The following is a 16,182-nucleotide window of genomic DNA, read 5'->3' on the forward strand; positions in this document are numbered from 1 at the left end:
GCAGGGCAACCTAAAGTCTGCCATGCCTGTGGTAGGTCAGGTCACATGGCGGCCGACTGCAAAGCCACCATCTGCAGGAACTGCAGGGAGGAGGGACACCTTGCAAAGGATTGCCCACGAGAGAAAAGCTGCAACCTTTGCAGGGAAGCGGGCCACTTCTATAGGGCATGCCCGCAGCGGGGTGCCACCTACGCCCAGGTCGCCGGCAGGGGAAATGCGGGGCCAGCCCCCCCGGAGGAGAGGAAGGCACCAGGGCCCAGCAAGGACCCCACGAATGTGCAGGAGGACCAGGCCGTGCAGGATGGGCCCGAGGCCAGCAAAGCACTCCTGCAGGCTCCGATTTCCCCCCCCCCCCGACAACACGGAGCCAATGGAGGCGGCGACAGGCGACCCAGGGGAGTGGACAACAGTCCGGAAAGCGAGGAGGAAGGTGCGTCGACGGGCCCAGGAACCGCAACAATCAGGCAGGAAGAGGCAGCTACAGGGGGGCTATAAGAGCTCCTCTGACGAGGAGGATTCGGAGAGGGCCCACCCGAAGCAGAAGTTAAAGGCCTCGAGGGGGAAGGAAAGCAGCACCCCGCTTCCAGGTGATGGGAGGCATCCTGAGGCTCACTCCGACACCCAGTCAAGTGCCGCTGGAGCACTGGAGGGCCCCCCGGAACTTCCAGGCGAGAAGGAGGAAACAGCGCGTCCCCAGCCTGACCTGGAGCAGGACCCTCCTGCCTCCGCGCCCCTGATGGGGGGATGCCACCCGGACGGCAGCACGGACGGTTTCCTGAGCCCGGAGAGCGTCCAGCAGTTAGCCCGGGCAATGGGCATGAAGGGACAGATGGAGGGGCTGGACCTTGGACTTGGGGAGGGTACTGTGGTCACTGCCCACAATGGGGGTACGAATTGCGAGCATTAATGTGCGCAGCGTCAAGTCAACCGCAAGATGTGTGTCCACGTTGGCCTACCTGACCACCATCAAGGCGGACCTCCTGTTTCTGCAGGAGTGCGGGATACCGCACCTCGGCAGGTACGGGAAATGGTCCGGCGCCTGGACCTGTGGGCCTTCGATCTGGTCGGGGGGTAACGACTGTCGCTCCTCGGGCCTGGCTATTCTGCTGCGGGAGCGCAACTTCACCATCTCTCAAGTTCAGGAGGTGGTGGGGGGGCGCCTCCTAGTGGCTGACATCATCTACAGGAACGCTCCCCTGAGGCTGATCAACGTGTACGCCCCAGCGGTACGGAGTGAGCGGTTGGCCGTCCTGCAGCGGCTTCCACCCCTGCTGGCTACGTCCAGGCCGGTCATCCTAGACGGAGACTTCAACTGCATCATTGATGCAGATGGAAAATCCGGCGTCGGGACAGCGGGTGGGGGGATTCAACTGGACGTCACGTCCAGATTCCTGATGGGCACGGTGAAGGACACCAAGCTGTTCGACGTCTTCAGCATCCCTGCAGACGGAGCACAGCAGAGGTACACCTGGTTGCGGCCAGACGGGTCTATCCGCTCAAGGATAGACTTCCTGTTTGTGTCACGGACGTTCTCGGTCAGGTCCACCGGTGTCGAGCCGGTGTTCTTCTCTGACCACTGCCTCCTGTTGGCCGACTGTCACTTACAGGACGACCAGCCAGCCGGCAAGGGGACGTGGAAGCTCAACACGACTCTGTTGACCCCAGAGAACGTCGAGGTTCTTAAGAGGGAGTACGCCGGTTGGAGAACCGTGAAACCCCTCTTTGAGTCTCCAGGCGACTGGTGGGACACGGTGAAGGAGAACATCAAGAGGTTCTTTGTCCTCAAAGGTGTTCAGAAGGCAAGAGAGAGGCGGGGAAAGCTGTCGCGACTCCAGAAAAGGGTGCAGAAACTGCTCCTTCTGCAGTTGATTGGGGTTGATGTCACGGAGGGCCTCCGCGAGGTGAGGGGCCAGCAAGCCTCGCTCTTCGCCGCGGAAGCCTCCAGGATAATCTTCCGGTCCAGGGTCCGCTCCGTGGAGCAGGACGAGACGTGCTCGCGTTTCTTCTTTCAGAAGGTGCACAACGAGAGCTCTGTGCTTAGCCGGCTGAAGGAGGACGATGGCTCGGTGACGTCGTCTCGGCCCGACGTTTTGAGGATCAGCAGATCCTTCTATGCCGGAATGTACGACACGAAGCCCACGGACAGCACGGCCTCCGAGTCGTTCCTGTCGTCTATCACGGAGGTCTTAGACGACGGCACGAGGGAGTGGCTGGACCGGCCGATATCCCTGGACGAGCTGGCCAGGGCCCTCAAGTCCTTGCAGAGGAATAGGACTCCCGGAAGCGACGGCTTACCGGTCGAGCTGTATTCCGCTCTGTGGGCCTGGTCGGCCGGGACCTGCTGGAGGTGTACGATAGTGCGCTTCGGGCAGGGGAAATGTGCAAGTCCATGAGGAAGGGCATCATCACCCTCGTTTACAAGAGGAAGGGGGAGAGGGAAGACATTAAGAATTGGCGTCCCATTTCACTTTTGAACGTGGACTACAAAATCCTGGCCAAGGTCATTGCCAACCGGGTCAGGTCTGTCCTGGAGTCAGTGATTCACCCTGACCAAACCTGTGCTGTGCCGGGCAGGAAGATCGCTGAGAGCCTCGTGCTCATCAGGGATACGATCGCCTACGTACAGGACAGGCGGGTGGACACCTGCCTCATCAGCCTGGACCAGGAGAAGGCTTTCGACAGGGTCTCTCATGCTTACATGAGCGACGTCCTCTCCAAATTGGGGTTCGGGGAGGGCATCTGCAATTGGATCCGGCTGCTCTACGCTAACATCGTTAGCGCAGTCTCGATCAACGGGTGGGAATCAGACAGTTTTCCTGTTAGATCTGGAGTCAGGCAGGGCTGCCCGCTCTCTCCTGCCTTGTTCGTGTGCTGTGTGGAGCCCTTCGCCGCCTCCATCAGGAAGGACGTGAGCCTGAAGGGCGTGACTATCCCAGGCAGCGGAGGCCTTCAGGTCAAGACCTCCCTGTACATGAACGATGTCGCCGTCTTCTGCACCGATCGTCGGTCGGTGAGTAGGCTGTTGGACATCTGCGGCCAGTTTGAACTGGCCTTGGTTGCCAAAGTCAATAGGGGTAAGAGCGAGGTTATGTTCTTCGGGAACTGGGACGACCGCTCCTTCATCCCCTTCACCGTCAGGACAGACTACCTGAAGGTGCTGGGTGTTTGGTTTGGTGGAGCTGGGGCATGCACTAAGACTTGGGAGGAGCGTATCGCCAAATTGAAGCAGAAGCTGGGCAGGTGGATGCTCCGGTCCCCCTCCATCGCGGGTAAGAACCTGGTTGTCAGGTGCGAGGGGCTTTCGGTACTGTTGTATGTGGCGCAGGCCTGGCCTATTCCCTGGACCTGCGCTGCTGCGGTCACCCGGGCCATCTTCCACTTCATTTGGGGGTCGAGGATGGACCGGGTCCGCACAGACACCATGTACAAAGACCTGGGAAATGGGGGAAAGGGCGTACCGAAAGCCACCCTCGCCCTGACGGCTACCTTTGTGTGCGGCTGCATCAAGCTGTGCGTAGATCCTCAGTACGCAAACACCAAGTGTCACTACTTACTGAGGTTCTACCTGTCCCCGGTGTTGCGAAGGATAGGCCTGGCCTCGTTGCCGCGGAACGCTCCGAGTAGTTGGACCGTTCCGTACCACCTGTCCTTCATGGAGAAATTTTTGAAAGGAAACACCTTTGACCACAAGGCCGTCAGGCAGTGGTCAGCACGTAGTATCCTCAGGACCCTTCGGGAAAAGGAGAGGGTGGATCCCGTCGTGTGGTTCCCCACGCAGACTGCCAAAGTCGTTTGGCAGAATGCCTCATCGCCAGAACTTTCAAACAAGCACAAGGACATTGCTTGGCTGGCGGTGAGGGGGGCTCTGCCAGTGAGATCCTTTATGCATTCCCGAAATCTCTGCACCACCGCACGCTGCCCTCGAGGTGGCTGCGGGGGGGACGAGACTGTTGATCACCTCCTTCTGGAGTGTGCCTGTGCGCAGGTCTGGAGGGGGATGCAGTGGTATTTGTCGAGGTTCGTCTCGAGCAGCTCCGTGACGCGGGACTCCGTGCTCTACGGGCTGTTTCCGGGGATGCACACCGAGACCAACATCAACTGCGCCTGGAGGACCATCAATGCGGTGAAAGACGCTCTTTGGTCTGCCCGCAACTTGCTGGTCTGCCAGCTGAAAGAACTGACCCTGACCGAGTGTTGCAGACTGGCACACTCCAAGGTCCAGGGCTATGTGCTGAGGGACGCGCTAAAGCTTGGGGCAGCCGCCGCCAAGGCGCGGTGGGCAAAGACCACCGTATGAGCCCCCTCGTCCAGAGAAGGGAAAAGAATCCTATCTGGTAACTGGGCCCAGCTGGCGCCTTCCCCAACTGGTCAGGGGGCCAACTGGGACTGTGCGGGCTGACGACTGCCGGGGCGGTTTCTTTGCTTTTTTTTTTCTGTTTTGTTTTTTTTTCCTTTCGTTGGTGTACGTACCCCCGGGTAACCCGGAGTGGCTTGCATGACTGGGTAGGTGTATAAATGTTTTATTTTTTGTACATTCTATGAATAAAGTATATTTTTTCAAATAAAAAAAAGTGATGAAACGTCTGAAAACTAACCTTCCAGCTCAGCGAGCAAACTCACATCCAGAACCTCAACCTGAGCTACAAATTTTCTCAAAACTCGCTAAAGTTCAATACTTTTAGGGTTTAAACTCTCTCATGTCTGAGCTCCAAACCCATACACCAGGCCTTGTTTCCACATAGCCTGCCACTATGCACTACCTGTTATTAGTGACCAATAGTCCCCATTATCAACTGTTCACTCTCCCAGCCTGATCGTTATCAACTTTGTCCAACTGCTCTTCTCACTTTTTCGGCTCCAACCTATTGTTTACTCCCTACCCCATCCCCCTCCCCTTTTTTCCTTCATACAATCTGACATTTTCCGAGCCACCACCACCTCTGAGGAAGGGCCACTGGACCTGAGATGTTAACTCCGTTTTTTCCTTCACAGATGCTGAGCTTTTCCAGCAGCTACGTTTTTGTTCATGAGTTGAAAACTCTGGGTTAGTACTCAATGGACTTTTGATGAATGATATGGGGGATCTGTTTGAAACTTACAGAATACTGAGAGGTCTGGATAGAGTAGAACATAGAACATAGAACATAGAACAGTACAGCACAGAACAGGCCCCTCAGCCCACAATGTTGTGCCGACCATTGATCCTCATGTATGCACCCTCAAATTTCTGTGACCATATGCATGTCCAGCAGTCTATTAAATGACCCCAATGACCTTGCTTCCACAACTGCTGCTGGCAACGCATTCCATGCTCTCTCAACTCTCTGTGTAAAGAACCCGCCTCTGACATCCCCTCTATACTTTCCACCAACCAGCTTAAAACTATGACCCCTCGTGCTAGCCATTTCTGCCCCGGGAAATAGTCTCTGGCTATCAACTCTATCTATGCCTCTCATTATCTTGTACACCTCAATTAGGTCCCCTCTCCTCCTCCTTTTCTCCAATGAAAAGAGACCAAGCTCAGTCAACCTCTCTTCATAAGATAAGCCCTCCAGTCCAGGCAGCATCCTGGTAAACCTCCTCTGAACCCTGTCCAAAGCATCCACATCTTTCCTTTTATACGGCGACCAGAACTGGACGCAGTATTCCAAGTGCGGTCTAACCAAAGCTTTATAGAGCTGCAACAAGATCTCACGACTCTTAAACTCAATTCCCCTGTTAATGAAAGCCAAAACACCATATGCTTTCTTAACAACCCTGTCGACTTGGGTGGCCATTTTAAGGGATCTATGTATCTGCACACCAAGATCCCTCTGTTCCTCCACACTGCCAAGAATCCTATCCTTAATCCTGTACTCAGCTTTCAAATTCGACCTTCCAAAATGCATCACCTCGCATTTATCCAGGTTGAACTCCATCTGCCACCTCTCAGCCCATCTCTGCATCCTGTCAACGTCCCGCTGCAGCGTACAACAGCCCTCTATACTGTCAACGACACCTCCAACCTTTGTGTCATCTGCAAACTTGCTGACCCATCCTTCAATCCCCTCATCCAAGTCATTAATAAAAATTACAAACAGTAGAGGCCCAAGGACAGAGCCCTGTGGAACCCCACTCACCACTGACTTCCAGGCAGAATATTTTCCTTCTACTACCACTCGCTGTCTTCTGTTGGCCAGCCAATTCTGTATCCAAGCAGCTGAGTTCCCCTGTATCCCATTCCTCCTGACCTTCTGAATGAGCCTACCATGGGGAACCTTATCAAATGCCTTACTGAAGTCCATATACACCACATCCACAGCTCGACCCTCATCAACTTTTCTAGTCACATCCTCAAAAAACTCGATAAGGTTTGTGAGGCATGACCTACCCCTCACAAAGCTGTGTTGACTGTATTTGATCAAGCCATGCTCCTCCAGATGGTCATAAATCCTATCCCTCAGAATCCTTTCTAACACCTTGCAGACGACAGACGTGAGACTTAGATGTGGAGAAGAAGTTTCCACTCATCCTGTTCTGTTGTTTTGCTGAGTCTGTATGCTTCTCATCTGGTTCCATACTTAATTATTCAGCTGTGCGAAAGAATTACTTACACTGCCTTCTCTTTCTGCTCCTTAGCTGTTGACCTCCAATGTCACCCCTATGCCTGGGAATCTATCTTTGGTCCCCACCTTTTTTTAATCTATATGGTTTTTGTCAGCAACAGAAGATGAAACTGCAAGTGACAATGCCTAGGTCCCTGTTGCTGTTGCCCCCTATTTTGACACTCCCACTGTTGCTGAATTATCAGCTTGCCTAATATTCAGTGTTAGATGAGCAGGCAACAAAGCAAGATTAAGCCAGCCTTTCACAATCTTGGTGCCACTTTGAAACACAGATGATCTTCCAATCTCTTTGTCCCAACACTAAGGCCACTCATTTCTACTTGAGAGCATCTCCCTGCTTCACATATCTCAATTTGTTTGATACCAAAGCCCTGCTTCTTACCTTCTTTACTTGAAGACTTAAATATTCCACTGCATTCCTGGCTAATCTCCCACATTTTGTCTCTTCATGTACTTTGTGCTGAAAGGATATTGGTTATGATGGACTTCTGTGTCAGTCTGTGACTGTGCTTGTTAAGATATTGTGGTGATTAACCTTTGCTCATCAACTACCTATTGTGAGCAATTTTCTGTACTTCATGATAAAACATATTAGAAGTACCCACCTCCTATCAACGTGGTTTGGTTTCAGGGATGAGAATTTTTTCTCGTGAAAAGAAGTCCTCTGCTCTCTTTCTAATCATCTACCCTTCCTAAAGTGTGTTCAGACTATGTGCAGTATTTTCAGACTGGACAAACCAGTGAGCGTTGCAAGTTTAACATAACCACCTTGTTCTTGTATTCTTTACCTCCTAGTGAAAAAAAAGTCTGGCATTCTGTATAAATCTCAAACTGCCTGGCTACCTTTTAATGATTTATGCAAATATGCAGAGAGGTTCCTCTACTTCTGCAGTCTGTTTAAAATTGTATCCTTTATTTATGTATTGTTTCTCCATGTTCTTCCTATCAAAATGAACTGCATCACAACTTGTTTTGAATTTCATCTGACACTTTTTTTAGCTCATTCCACCAACTTGTCTGAAATGCCTTGATGTTCTGTACTATCCTCCATTTCAAGATGCTTTCAAGTTGCATGCAATCTATGACTTTTGAACTTGTTCCATATATCCTGTGTTGATACATCAGGAAGTGTAAGTGTCGCGAATGAGCGTCATAACTCTGCAACAGACCTCTTCCTGTTTGAAAAGGATCCATTAACTACTTTTCTGGTCTCTGTCATTAAGTCAATTTCATATCCGTGTCGCTGCTGTACTTACTCCATGAGCTTTTTTCTTTCTGTTGATATTGTCTTTGCTTTCCTTTAGTTAACCATGAATAATAAATCCTTCTCATAGAGAATTTCTTTTCATTGAATGCACAAAATAGCTCCTTAAATGCCTTCAATCACATCTCTGCTCACCCATCCCTTAACCAAATTTCCCAGTTCTCCTCATGACAGTTGTTCTTGGAATTGGAATGATCCTTTCTTGTTGGACTGGAACCGTTTTGTGGTAGAGCATTTTCCAAAACACGCTGTAGGAACCCTTGCCCCTCTATAATTTTTGCAGCATTACTACCCAGCCTATATTTGAGTAATTATAGCCCTTCATTATGATTTCCTTGCAAATCTGCCCCTTTAGGCCATCAATGAATGGGAAAGATATGTAGACTGTACCAAATAATGTAACTATACTCCGTTACTTACTTCGCTGTAAGCAAACAGATTCTGTTTTCATTCTCTAGGGCATCCTCTCTCTTCAGCATGTACTGTTGTTTTTAATCAGTATTATCACCCCTCGCCCTTTCCTGTCTTTCCAGAATGCCTTCAATTCAGGAATAATAAATACAGTGCTCCGTCCTGTTGAGTCACAACATTAAATCTACAGTTGACAATCTTAAAGCTCAGTGATTTTGTTTACTGTACTCCATTTATTTATCTACATGCACAAACTTACTGTTTCCTCCTCAAGTGTTGTCTATCTGTCTAAGTATTCTGTGCACTTTCCTCTATGCTATTTTGCCTCCTGGTTCCCAGATCCCTGCCAAGTTAGTTTGTGCTCTCTCCCTAACAGTGCTAGTAAATTACTGAACAGGGAATTCAGCCTTAGCCTTTATTTAGGCACAAATGTTTTGATTTTACAGGTCCCATTTATATGGATCTGTCCCAATGACCCTGGAATCTGAAGCCCTCATTCCTGCATCATGTTCTCAGCCAGTGATTGAAATAGGTTTTATCAAGGGAGATTTTGAAATTTCTTAAGGGCTATATTTTGATTTTCAGGAGTTGCTTTATTCTGTCCAAATGTTAGTGTTGTAGTTAAATGGTAATAATAACTTGCATGTTTGTATTGATAGTTTTAAGCTTTCCTCCTATAAATAGATAAGGTAGCCCAAATATCAAAATTTGCTTGGCCAGCATTTGTTGCTCATCCCCCATTGTCCTCCTCAAGACCAATGAGTTGCCTTTCTGAGCTGTTGCAGTCCATGTTGTGTAGGTACACTTGCATTGCTGTTAGGGAGGGAAATCACTATTTGACTCTATGGCAGTTAAAAAGTGGTTAATTCTGAGCTTTGATGTATGGCTTGGAAGGGAACTTGCACCTGATAGTTCTCGTACCATGGCTGTCCTTGTTCTTCCTGGTGGTACAGTTCATACGTTTGGAAGGGATTGTCGAAGGACTTTAGGTGAGTTAGAGCATAGAACAATACAGCACAGAACAGGCCCTTCGGCCCTCGATGTTGCGCCGACCTGTGAACTAATCTAAGCCCCTCTCCCTACACTATCCCATCATTACCAAGATGCTTATCTAAGGACTGTTTAAATGCCCCTAATGTGGCTGAGTTAACTACATTAGCAGGAAGGGCATTCCACACCCTTATCACTCCCTGAGTAAAGAACCTGCCTCTGACATCTGTCTTCAATCTATCACCCCTTGTACAAGCTGAAGTAATCATCGTCGGAAAAGGACTCTCACTGTCCACCCTGTCTAATTGTCTAATCACTCTTGTACGTCTCTATTAAATTCCCTGTTAGCCTCCTTCTCTCCAATGAGAACAGACCCAAGTCCCTCAGCTTTTCTTCATAGGGCCTGCGCTCCAGACCAGGCAACATCCTGGTAAATCTCCACTGCACCTTTTCCAATGCTTCCATATCCTGCCTGTAATGGGGCGACCAGAACTGCATGCAATATTCCAAATGAGGCTGCACTAGCGTATTGTACGGTTTCACCATGACATCACGGCTCCAGAACTCAATCCCTCCAAAGTTACTTTGGCATATTTTGTATGTAATCCACATCAAGACAATCAGTTGGTGGCAAAGGGATTGTATGCTGAAGGTGTTGGTGCATGTGCTGCTAGTGAGGCAGGTTGCTTGGCCCTGGAACGCCTTGAGTTCTTGTGCAGTTGGAGCCAGGGCCTGGTGCGAGAAGCTATGGCAGAGTTGAACAGTTAGGGTTGAGCCGGAGCCAGCCCACTGTGCTTGAGTCAAGGTTGGGGAGAATTCAATATGATCATGGCTGGTCATCCAACCCAATGCTGTGCTTCCACTTTCTCCCCACAGCTTGATCCCTTTAGACCTAAGACCCAGGATAGGGAAGTTGAAAGCTAGGGGGCATATATTTAAAAAAGAACAGAGAGGCACCTTTTTCTCAGAGTAATGCATCTATATATAACAAGCTGCCAGAGGAAGTGGTCGGAACAGATACAATTACTGCAATTAAAAGACGTTTGGACGTGTACCTGGATAAGAAAAGTTTGGAGGGATTTGAGTCAAATGCAGGCAATTGGAATTAGTTCAATTTAGGAAATCTAGTCAGCATGGACAAGTTGGTCAGAAGGGCCTCTTTCCGTGCTCTATCTTTAATAGGAGAGACTAAAACAGAGGGTTCAGCCTCAGTGAAGGGATGACAATTTGGAACTGAGATGAGGGAGTTGTCAGCCAGAGGGTGGTAAAGTTTTGGAAATCACAGCTGTGGAGGCCAAGTCATTGAGCGTCCTTAAGATGGGTTCTTGATTGTAAGGCGATCAAGGGTAAGAGGGAGAAAGTAAGATTATAGATCATAGAACATTACAGCACAGTACAGGCCCTTCGGCCCTCGATGTTGTGCCGACCTGTCATACTGATCTCAAGCCCATCTAACCTACACTATTCCATGTACGTCCATATGCTTATCCAATGACGACTTAAATGTACCTAAAGTTGGCAAATCTACTACCGTTGCAGGCAAAGCGTTCCATTCCCTTACTACTCTCTGAGTAAAGAAACTACCCCTGACATCTGTCCTATATCTTTCACCCCTCAATTTAAAGCTATGCCCCCTCGTGCTCGCCATCACCATCCTAGGAAAAAGGCTCTCCCTATCCACCCTATCTAACCCTCTGATTATTTTATATGTTTCAATTAAGTCACCTCTCAACCTTCTTCTCTCTAATGAAAACAGCCTCAAGTCCCTCAGCCTTTCCTCGTAAGACCTTCCCTCCATACCAGGCAACATCCTAGTAAATCTCCTCTGCACCCTTTCCAAAGCTTCCACATCCTTCTTATAATGCGGTGACCAGAACTGTACATAATACTTCAAGTGCGGCCGCACCAGAGTTTTGTACAGCTGCAGCATAACCTCTTGGTTCCGGAACTCGATCCCTCTATTAATAAAAGCTAAAACACTGTATGCCTTCTTAACAGCCCTGTCAACCTGGGTGGCAACTTTCAAGGATCTGTGTACATGGACACCGAGATCTCTCTGCTCATCTACACTGCTAAGAATCTTACCATTAGCCCTGTACTTTGCCTTCCGGTTACTCCTACCAAAGTGCATCACCTCACACTTGTCTGCATTAAACTCCATTTGCCACCTCTCAGCCCAGCTCTGCAGCTTGTCTATGTCTCTTTGCAACCTACAGCATCCTTCGTCACTATCCACAACTCCACCGACCTTAGTGTCGTCAGCAAATTTATTAACCCATCCTTCTACGCCCTCATCCAGGTCATTTATAAAAATGACAAACAGCAGTGGACCCAACACCGACCCTTGCGGTACACCACTAGTAACTGGTCTCCAGGATGAACATTTCTCATCAACTACCACCCTCTGTCTTCTTTCAGCAAGCCAATTTCCGATCCAAACTACTATATCTCCCACAATTCCATTTCTCCGCATCTTGTACAATGAGAATGAATGATTTTAAGAAACATACCAATTCTGATCAAGTGGCAGAGCAGGTTTGATTGGCTGAATGGTTTAATTCTGCTCCTGTGTCTTGTGATTTTGTGGCACATACACAATGGACTGAAGGGTTTGTTTCCATGCTGATTAAAAATTCAGTGACTCTCATGTATTCCCAACTAATTGGCAAAATTGGAAAAATTAAGACCTGTTAACGTAATAAGAGCACGATATTGCGAACTGCAAATCCGACATAAAAACAAGTGTCAGAAAAATTCAGCAGGCCTGCTAATACCTGTGTGGAGAGAGAGAGCGTTTTAAGAAGAGTTTGATACGACTCTTAATAGCAGCATCATACTGCACTTAAAATGTTAACTCTGTTTCTCTTTCCACAACTGCTTTCAGAACTGCTCAGTTCCTCCAATGTTTTTGGCTATCAGTGTAAGATATTCACTTTGAAAATAGGCAATTTATGTGAAACCTCTTTAACCAGAAAGTAACGAGGATGTGAAACATACTTTGACAGAGAGTACCTGAAGTAAATAGTTTATATAGATTTAATAATGATTGCAGCACAGGAGGAGGATAATTGCCTGTCCAGTCTTTTGACTCCCTACAATGGGAGCTCAGTTTATCCCTTTCCCCACAGCCATACAATTTTATTTTTCTTGAGGTGCTAATCTAATTCCCCTTTGAAAACTCTGACTGAATCCGCTAACACCACATTCTCAGGACCAGATGCTAATCAGTTCACAAAACAGTATTTCCTCATGTTGCTAGATAACAAAGTGTGGAGCTGGATGAACACAGCAGGCCAAGCAGCATCTCAGGAGCACACAAGCCTACGTTCCGGGCCTGGACCCTTCATCAGAGAGGGTCTAGGCCCGAAACGTCAGCTTTTGTGCTCCTGAGATGCTGCTTGGCCTGCTGTGTTCATCCAGCTCCACACTTTGTTATCTTGGATTCTCCAGCATCTGCAGTTCCCATTATCACTGATACAATTTCCTCATGTTGCTGTTAGTTCTTTGTTCAGTCACCTCAAATTGGCGTCCTTTGGTCTTTGGTTTTTCAAACAATGGGAGCATTTGCGTTCTACTCTGCACAGATGACTCATCATTTTGAACATTCTCAAATCTCGTACCAACCTTCTCTTCTTGAACAGAGCAATTCTAGCTTCTGCACTTTGCCCATATGAAGTAGGATGTCCTTGAAAAGCAAATTTTTTTTTCTACATTTGGGGATGTCAGAACAGGAGTAGGTAATTCAGCTATTTTTATTTTCCTCTATTCGGGGATATGGACTTTGCAGGCTGGGCTAATGCCTTTGAGATGTCACTGTTGTATTCTCTCATGGGACGTGGATGTTGCTGGCTGGCCAGCATTTTTATTGCCCTTGAGAAGGTGGTAGTGAACTGCCGCCTTGAACCTGCTGCAATCTATTTGGTCCGCTGCTCTTAGGGCTTGAGTTCTCGGGTTTTTAAACCAGCAGCAGATATTTTCAAGTCTGATTTTCCCCAGGAACTGGAAAGAGCAATCTTGAATTTGAATTGGACCACAAAATGCAAGTAAATAGTTCTGAAAGGCCAGACCGTGTCCTGTTTGGGTAAACTGATGACTAACAGTATAATGATTCCAGAGGTGAGGGGTTTATTTGAACAGAAATTGAGCAGTTTATATTGATATTCCCTTGAGTTTAGAAGAATAAGACGTCTAAATGAGGTATATAAGATTCTACAGGGGATTAATGAAGTAAATTTAGAGAGAGTGCACTTTGCAGCTATCATTTCCCCCAAGGTAAATCTTATCTCTGAATTAAATCTTTTGCATTTGTGGTGTTTAAATCTCGTGCAGTATTTAAGCTGCATCAAACTCGTGGGACTAAATAATTGTACCCATAGATTTTGAAATAGCGTGGTCTTAGTGTTGTAATTTTTTTTATACTTTGCTCAGATTCGAGGTTTCTGATAATGGTTCTATAATAACATGTCCTATTTCCTGTCACACTTGATCAGATGTTGTGCGGTAGCGATTGTACCCTGTTGTTCAAAAGCTGCCTCTCTGTTATTGCCTAATCATTTTCAATCTTTTCATAGACTGGATGACATCTTTTGAGTTAAATGAATTAGTATACACCTTGCGTTACAAGTCTTTCAATGTTTCATTACACTATCTTAGTTGCATATACTGAACTTCTTTAGAATAATTGTCGTTTGAAATATTGTTGGATTTTAACAACAGTGACTTCTGTTGTACAGGTGTTCATCATAAAATGGCTCATTTCAGAGTCTTTCAGTATTAAATAAGTCACTCAAACCTCTTCAAGATGTCTAACTCAAATAAAATTGCATTCTAATAAATGCTTCCACATATTCAAAATAATGCATTTGTTGCTTAGAGGTAACTTTTTTTAAACTAATGATTGCGTAATATATAAGAGTGCTCATATTGCTTTTTCCTTTTACAATTGTTTTGCTTTTCTCAGGTAACGTGTTGATTCCTGCTCAAAATGTGACCTTGAGTTCAAAGAATTTCAGTCTATTTTTGACATGGACACCCCCTGAAGTACATCCTCCTCAAAGCATATACAGCATGGAAATAATGTAAATGTTGAATTAAGTTATCTTTATAAATTCTTTTTGCTTTGTAAATAAACTTTTCTGCAGCACATTTTGATGCTGATAACCATCTGTGGTTTGTATTTCTGTGAACCTATGATCTCACGTATGCATGCAGTCGGGTTTGGAGGTCTTGCAATAATACTAGGGTACTAGCTGAAGTGCCATATCTTCTTGGCAGTGTTGTACCCACTTAAATTTTTAATCATCTTTCAAAAAGCACAAAATCACTTCTTACTTTCAACAGGAGCAAAGTACTACAGATTCTGGAAATGCGATTTTTAAAAATAGCAGAAAAACTGGAAATGTTCAGCAGCATGAGAGAAGTAGAATTAACAGATTGAGGTTGGGGCTTGTGTTTTTAAAAATTTTAACATCTGAGCAGAACTGTTCCGCTTGTTTTATACCAAGTGACTTACCACCCCGGTAGGTTCTCCATCTTTGGTGAATTCACAGCCTGCAATTATCATGGCTTCAGTGGCCGCTCACTGCAGGGAAACCTAAAGTTGCAAGTACCATTCCGACTCTTCCCCAACCACTTGATGAAGTGTTTCCAGAGAACATAATGATATCTGGTTTCTTTTCTGAGTTATTTATGCAATGGAAGCAGCATGGTTTTATGGACTGAGGTGACATATTCTGTTTGTCAGTTTCATTTGAAACTCATGGACGACAGCTTTCATTTTTATAGTACTGTTAATGTTGTAAAATTTGACAGTGTTGGATCTGGTGACCAGAGACTTGGTGAAAGAAGTAGAATTTCAGGATCTTAGAGGACAGAGATGCTGCAAGTTTAGGGTGAACGCTGTAGAATTTAGGTCTTCGACAGTTAAAGACACAGCCAGCAAGGGTGAGCCAAAGGGTATTGCAGGCTCACAAGAGACCATGTTAACTGGGAAACTGAGAGAGAGCTGTTGACCGAAAATGATTCATTATCTTTCATTGTACATAGGTGGTTGTGGGATGCAAGGTGAACGTGAGTGTGAAAGAATAAGCTGCAGAATGACAGTCAAATTTTGTTTCACCCCTTACTGTTGCTGTGAAGAGGGCAGTACTGTGCCTCATTTGGAGGTGCTTTTTCACAGACCAGGAAAGATACAACTTCCTGAAGGTTACAGTGCTCTTTAAGCTTTCATTGTCTGTTCTACATCTCCTGGGCCGCAGAATGCTTGGTGAGCCAGAAGAATTGGTGTTTTGCCTATTTTATTTTTGGCTAACCACTAGATGGTCTGCTTTCCTCTGTTCATCAATTTTAGCAAATAAAGTAGAAGTGAATGTGAGCAAGTGTTCTTTGCTTTATAATTGTTTATCAACTTGAGCTAATAAAATGAAACACAATGTACTGACATGCTTAGAGAACTGGCTGGCAGACAGAATGAAGGGAGTAGAATTAAACAGGTCATTTTCTGAGTGGTAGGCATTGACTAATGGGATACCACAGGGATCAGTACTTGGACCCCAGCTATTCACAATATATATTGATGATTCAGTGGAGGTTATATCTCCAAGTATGTTGGTGACACAAAGCTTGGTGGTAAGGTGAACTGTGAGGAGGATGCAAAGATTCCTCACTGTAATTTGAACAATTTGAGTGGTTAAATGTGAGATTATTCACTTTGATAGCAAAAACAGGCAGGCAGAATAGTGATAGTTTGGGAAAAGGGGAGGTTCAATGAAACATGGGTGTCCTTCTACACCAAGGATTCAGGTTCAGGACGGGAATGTCAGCATTACACTGGCCCTTGGTGAGACTATGCCTAGAGTATTGCGTGCAATTTTAGCCTCCTTATCTGAGGAAGGATATTTTGGGTGTGGACAG

At 46.7% G+C, this 16,182-nt stretch overlaps 1 protein-coding gene across 3 annotated transcripts in view; it reads left to right on the forward strand.

Annotated features, from left to right (window-relative positions):
• Positions 1 to 16,182, forward strand: part of LOC125465105 (interferon lambda receptor 1-like) — a 40,314-nt gene that overhangs the window by 8,103 nt on the left and 16,029 nt on the right. The window contains exons 1-2 of one of the 3 annotated variants that reach the window (XM_048558244.2): positions 12,878 to 13,007; positions 14,231 to 14,348. The exons of 1 other annotated variant lie outside the window; for it this stretch is intronic. In XM_048558244.2, coding sequence (XP_048414201.1) covers positions 14,338 to 14,348 — 11 coding nt within the window. In that variant the 5' untranslated portion in view covers positions 12,878 to 13,007; positions 14,231 to 14,337. Of the gene's footprint in view, positions 1 to 12,877; positions 13,008 to 14,230; positions 14,349 to 16,182 lie in introns of those variants that run through there. One more of the 3 variants, XM_048558243.2, reaches the window with a different exon arrangement.

This window comes from Stegostoma tigrinum, chromosome 24, assembly GCF_030684315.1.
Source record: "Stegostoma tigrinum isolate sSteTig4 chromosome 24, sSteTig4.hap1, whole genome shotgun sequence".
NCBI classification, from domain to species: domain Eukaryota; kingdom Metazoa; phylum Chordata; class Chondrichthyes; order Orectolobiformes; family Stegostomatidae; genus Stegostoma; species Stegostoma tigrinum.